Source organism: Borostomias antarcticus (genome assembly GCF_949987555.1).
Source record: "Borostomias antarcticus genome assembly, chromosome: 10".
NCBI classification, from domain to species: Eukaryota; Metazoa; Chordata; class Actinopteri; order Stomiiformes; family Stomiidae; genus Borostomias; species Borostomias antarcticus.
Window position 1 is genome coordinate 26,635,834 of NC_140243.1, and position 5,514 is coordinate 26,641,347.

The 5,514-nt window shown below is 57.2% G+C and overlaps 1 protein-coding gene across 1 annotated transcript in view; it reads right to left on the reverse strand.

Annotated features, from left to right (window-relative positions):
• The window catches only part of lipeb (lipase, hormone-sensitive b), a gene marked incomplete at its 5' end in the record, with an annotated part of 48,537 nt that overhangs the window by 27,074 nt on the left and 15,949 nt on the right, over window positions 1-5,514 (reverse strand). The window contains 3 exon segments of the mRNA XM_084444843.1: window positions 849-1,001; window positions 1,840-2,025; window positions 3,053-3,198. Of these exon segments, the coding sequence (XP_084300969.1) occupies window positions 849-1,001; window positions 1,840-2,025; window positions 3,053-3,198 (485 nt within the window).

The following is a 5,514-nucleotide window of genomic DNA, read 5'->3' on the forward strand; positions in this document are numbered from 1 at the left end:
GCCGCGGCAGCGCAGAGCCTCTCAGAAGACGGTTGCCCCCCCTCCGTTACCCCCTCAGAGACGACAGAGTCACTACGGTCCACATCGCCGGAGACTCTACAAACCGACAACTGAACGACCTCTGAACTGAACGGCGTGATTCATGAGGTACCGCTCGCAGTTTTGACTGGGACGCCCCTCTCCGCTCGCTTCCTCCGCCCCTCGACCCTCCCCCCGGTTCGCTCTGGAAGTCGTGAACAAGATGGCCGCTCCCTGTGTAACTAAGTGGAACTTAGTAATACTGTTTTATTGGCATTTCTGTCTTATTTCTGTCTTGTTAAATCAGTCGTACACACAGTCTTCTGAGGACATGTTCTAGCTCTTCTATACCTTACTGCATTGTTATCTACTGGTTTGGCAAACAAGGCTAGCTAGCGTCCATCTTGGTCCCAAGCTGTCGGGGCGGAGGGAGGAGGAGGAAGACGAGTGGAGGACGAAGACGAGTGGAGGAGGAAGACGAGTGGAAGACCCATCAGGGTTGCAGAGAATTGAGCGCAGGAACAGCCGGATTAATGAGACACTGATTAGCTCAGCTCATTAGCGAGCGGCTATCGACTGCAAACAACTCACTATGCGTCTCTGTCCCCTGTCCTCCACAGGTTAGTTACACTGACTCCAATTGGCTCGGGACAGGATCGGATAAGTCGGGCCTTGATTGGTCGAGGCGCGGGCGAGAGGGAGTCGAGCGCCGTCGTGACTTACCTGCCGAGACTGAAGTTCTAAGGAATGAGTGTGTGTGTGTGTGTGTGTGTGTGTGTGTGTGTGAGAACCCCAGAGCAGCGGAGAGAGAGGCTGGGGCGTGGTCCTACCTCGTGGGATTTGGAGGTCTGGGCCACGAAGCCCCCTCCGTGGTAGTGGACCAGCAGCCAGGGGGACGGGGGGCTGCGCCGGGTCTTCAGGCCCAGGGACAGGGAGATGGGACCCCCCTCCGCACGGCACAGGGACAGCAGCGCCTCGCTGTCCTACGGCCCGGAGGACAGGAGGAGACGGGGGGGGGGGGAGAGAGAGAGAGAGAGAGAGAGAGAGAGGGGAGAGAGAGAGAGATGAGAATCAACCCAAAAGCTGTTCAAAATGCAAGACAGAGCAAAGCACCAGCTAGCTGTCTGGTCACTGGGCTGCCTGCTTGTCTGTCTGTCTCCCCGTCTGTCTGCCTGTCTCCCTGTCTGTCTGTCTCCCTGTCTGTCTGTCTGTCTGTCTCCCTGCCTGTCTGTCTCCCTGCCTGTCTGTCTCCCTGCCTGTCTGTCTCCCTGCCTGTCTGTCTGTCTCCCTGCCTGCCTGTCTGTCTCCCTGCCTGCCTGTCTGTCTCCCTGCCTGCCCGCCTGCCTTCTTGCCACGCGCACGCACACACGCACGCACGCACACACGCACACACACACACACACACACACACACTAATCCCCTTTCATTAGTGCGGTGCACAGATGCGAGGTCTGCGTGGTCTTGTGTTGTCGTTGTGTTCTCAGTGAAAGGGCTCTTCTTCCAGGGGGCAGGACGAATGAGGAGAGCAGACAGGTCAGGTGATCCACCCAGCCAACCAGATTAAATACGCAGGAGAGAAGACACGTTTGTTTCCTTTATCAAGCGTGTTAGTGTGTGTGTGTGTGTGTGTGTGTGTGTGTGCGCGTGAAGGTCTACAGCTAGCAGCGCGGTGGAAACTAGTCAGCATATTGAAGACTGCTAGCAGCACAGTAGAACACAGTCAGCATATTGAGTGTAATACCCCGGACTGATTGAACGCCCAGCTGTGTGAGGTCAGCGTTAAACAAGGGAGTCGGGTTTGAGCCCGGTGCGGTCCGGTACCTGTCCCTCTCTCAGCTCGTGGGAGATGAGCCTCATCTGGACCGGGCCGGGCCCGTTGTGGGCCGAGGGGGCTTCGATGGTGACGGTGGCGTTGCGGTCGGTCACCAGGGGCAGGTCAAAGGGCACGGGGGGCACGGAAAGGGCGCGGTTCACCTTCACCTGGGTGGACGTCATACTGGCCAGACTCTGGGAGGAGGCGGGGGAGAGAGGGAGAGGGAGGAGAGGGGAGGAGAGAGAGGGAGAGAGAGAGAGGGAAGAGAGGGGAGGAGAGAGAGGGAGGGGGGAGGAGAGGGAGAGAGGGAGGAGAGGGGAGGAGAGGGAGAGAAAGAGAGGGAGAGAGGGGGAGGAGAGGGAGAGAGAGAGAGAGGGAGAGGGAGGATAGGGACAGAGAGAGAGGGGGAGGAGAGGGAGAGAGAGAGAGGGAGGATAGGGGAGGAGAGGGACAGAAAGAGAGGGAGAGAGGGGGAGGAGAGGGAGAGAGGGAGGGAGAGGGAGAGGGAGGATAGGGACAGAGAGAGAGGGAGACAGGGGGAGAGAGGGAGAGAGAGAGAGGGGGAGAGGGGGAGAGGGAGGATAGGGACAGAGAGGGAGAGAGGGGGAGGAGAGGGAGAGGTAGAGAGGGGGAGGAGAGGGAGAGAGAGAGGGAGGATAGGGACAGAGAGAGGGAGGGGGGAGGGAGGATAGGGGAGGAGAGGGAAGATTGGGGAGAGGAACAGAGAGAGAGGGATGATAGGGGAGAAGAGGGAGAAAGAGATGATGGGGAGGAAAGGAACAGAGAGAGAGAGGGATGATAGGGGAGGAGAGGGAGAGAGAGATGATGGGGAGGAGAGGGAGAGAGAGATGATGGGGAGGAGAGGAACAGAGAGAGATGATGGGGAGGAGTGGGAGAGAGAGGGATAATAGGGGAGGAGAGGGAGAGAGAGATGATGGGGAGGAGAGGGAGAGAGAGAGAGAGAGGGATGATAGGGGAGGAGAGGGAGAGAGATGATGGGGAGGAGAGGGAGAGAGAGATGATGGGGAGGAGAGGGAGAGAGAGAGAGAGGGATGATGGGGAGAAGAGGGAGAGAGAGATGATGGGGAGGAGAGGTTCAACAAGTCACTCCTTTCAGACACCCCTTTTTATTTTATTTTTTTACCCAACCCATGTCAATCAACCCTCGGTGAGAAGTGGGCCCGTTCCCGAGGCGGTTCCAGGGAGGTTCTCCGTGCTCACCGACAGGAACTCGGTCTCGGTGATGTTCCAGAAGCTCTTCCAGAAGTGGACGTCCAGGTTCTGAGTGATGCGCTCAAACTCCGCCCCTCGCAGCTCGGGGTCGATGGCGTACTTCCCCGAGGTGAAGAGAGAGCTGGCCGCTACGCCTGGAGGTAGGGAGAGAGAGAGAGAGAGAGAGAGAGAGAGAGGGAGGGAGAGAGGGAGGGAGAGAGGGAGGGAGAGAGGGGGGTGACAAGCAGGAGGGAGAGAGAGAGATGGGGAGAGAGAGAGGAGAGAGAGAGAGATGAGGAGAGAGAGAGAGATGGGGAGAGAGAGAGATGGGGAGAGAGAGATGGGGAGAGAGAGAGATGGGGAGAGAGAGAGAGGAGAGAGAGAGAGATGGGGAGAGAGAGATGGGGAGAGAGAGAGATGGGGAGAGAGAGAGATGGTGAGAGAGAGATGGAGAGAGAGAGAGATGGAGAGAGAGAGAGATGGAGAGAGAGAGTGATGGAGAGAGAGAGTGATGGGGAGAGAGAGATGGGGAGAGAGAGATGGAGAGAGAGATGGGGAGAGAGAGAGATGGAGAGAGAGAGATGGGGAGAGAGAGAGATGGGGAGAGAGAGATGGAGAGAGAGAGATGGGGAGAGAGAGAGATGGTGAGAGAGAGATGGAGAGAGAGAGAGATGGGGAGAGAGAGAGATGGGTAGAGAGAGAGATGGGGAGAGAGAGAGATGGGGAGAGAGAGATGGGGAGAGAGAGATGGGGAGAGAGAGAGATGGGGAGAGAGAGAGATGGGGAGAGAGAGAGATGGGGAGAGTGAGAGATGGGGAGAGAGAGAGATGGGGAGAGAGAGATGGAGAGAGAGATGGGGAGAGAGAGATGGAGAGAGAGATGGGGAGAGAGAGAGATGGGGAGAGAGAGAGATGGGGAGAGAGAGAGATGGGGAGAGAGAGATGGAGAGAGAGATGGGGAGAGAGAGAGATGGGGAGAGAGAGAGATGGGGAGCGAGAGAGATGGGGAGAGTGAGAGATGGGGAGAGAGAGAGATGGGGAGAGAGAGAGATGGAGAGAGATGGGGAGAGAGAGAGATGGGGAGAGAGAGATGGAGAGAGAGAGATGGGGAGAGAGAGAGATGGGGAGAGTGAGAGATGGGGAGAGAGAGAGATGGGGAGAGTGAGAGATGGGGAGAGAGAGAGATGGGGAGAGTGAGAGATGGGGAGAGAGAGAGATGGGGAGAGAGAGAGATGGGGAGAGAGAGAGATGGAGAGAGAGATGGGGAGAGAGAGAGATGGAGAGAGAGAGAGATGGGGAGAGTGAGAGATGGGGAGAGTGAGAGATGGGGAGAGAGAGATGGGGAGAGAGAGAGATGGGGAGAGAGAGAGATGGAGAGAGAGATGGGGAGAGAGAGAGATGGAGAGAGAGAGAGATGGGGAGAGAGAGAGATGGGGAGAGAGAGATGGGGAGAGAGAGAGAGGGGGAGAGAGAGAGATGGGGAGAGAGAGGGGGAGAGAGAGAGATGGGGAGAGAGAGAGATGGGGAGAGAGAGGGATGGGGAGAGAGAGAGATGGGGAGAGAGAGAGATGGAGAGAGAGAGAGATGGGGAGAGAGAGATGGGGAGAGAGAGAGATGGGGAGAGAGAGGGATGGGGAGAGAGAGGGATGGAGAGAGAGAGATGGGGAGAGAGAGAGATGGAGAGAGAGAGAGATGGGGAGAGAGAGAGATGGAGAGAGAGAGATGGGGAGAGAGAGGATGGAGAGAGAGAGATGGGGAGAGAGAGAGAGGGGGAGAGAGAGAGGGGGAGAGAGAGAGATGGGGAGAGAGAGATGGGGAGAGAGAGAGATGGAGAGAGAGAGATGGGGAGAGAGAGAGATGGGGAGAGAGAGATGGGGAGAGAGAGAGATGGGGAGAGAGAGATGGGGAGAGAGAGAGATGGAGAGAGAGGGATGGGGAGAGAGAGATGGGGAGAGAGAGAGGGATGGAGAGAGAGGGATGGGGAGAGAGAGATGGGGAGAGAGAGAGATGGGGAGAGAGAGATGGGTAGAGAGAGAGATGGGGGAGAGAGAGGGATGGAGAGAGAGGGATGGGGAGAGAGAGATGGGAGAGAGAGAGATGGGGAGAGAGAGAGATGGGGAAGAGAGGATGGAGAGAGAGGGATGGGGAGAGAGAGATGGGGAGAGAGAGAGGATGGGGAGAGAGAGAGATGGGGAGAGAGAGATGGAGAGAGAGAGATGGGGAGAGAGAGGGATGGGACAGGAGGAGGATGAGAAGAACAGGAGGGAGAAAGGAAGAGGAAAATAAACATGACAGAAACGAGGGATGGTGAAGGGGTGTGGGATGGACAGGAAGGGACAGGAGTTGAAAGACAGGATAGAGAGAGAGAGAGAGAGAGAGAAGAGGTGGAGGAGGACAGGGAAAGGAAGAGGTAGAAGTGAAGGATGGAGAGAGAGAGGGGTGGAGGACAGGGAAGGGGAGGGGAAGTGAAGG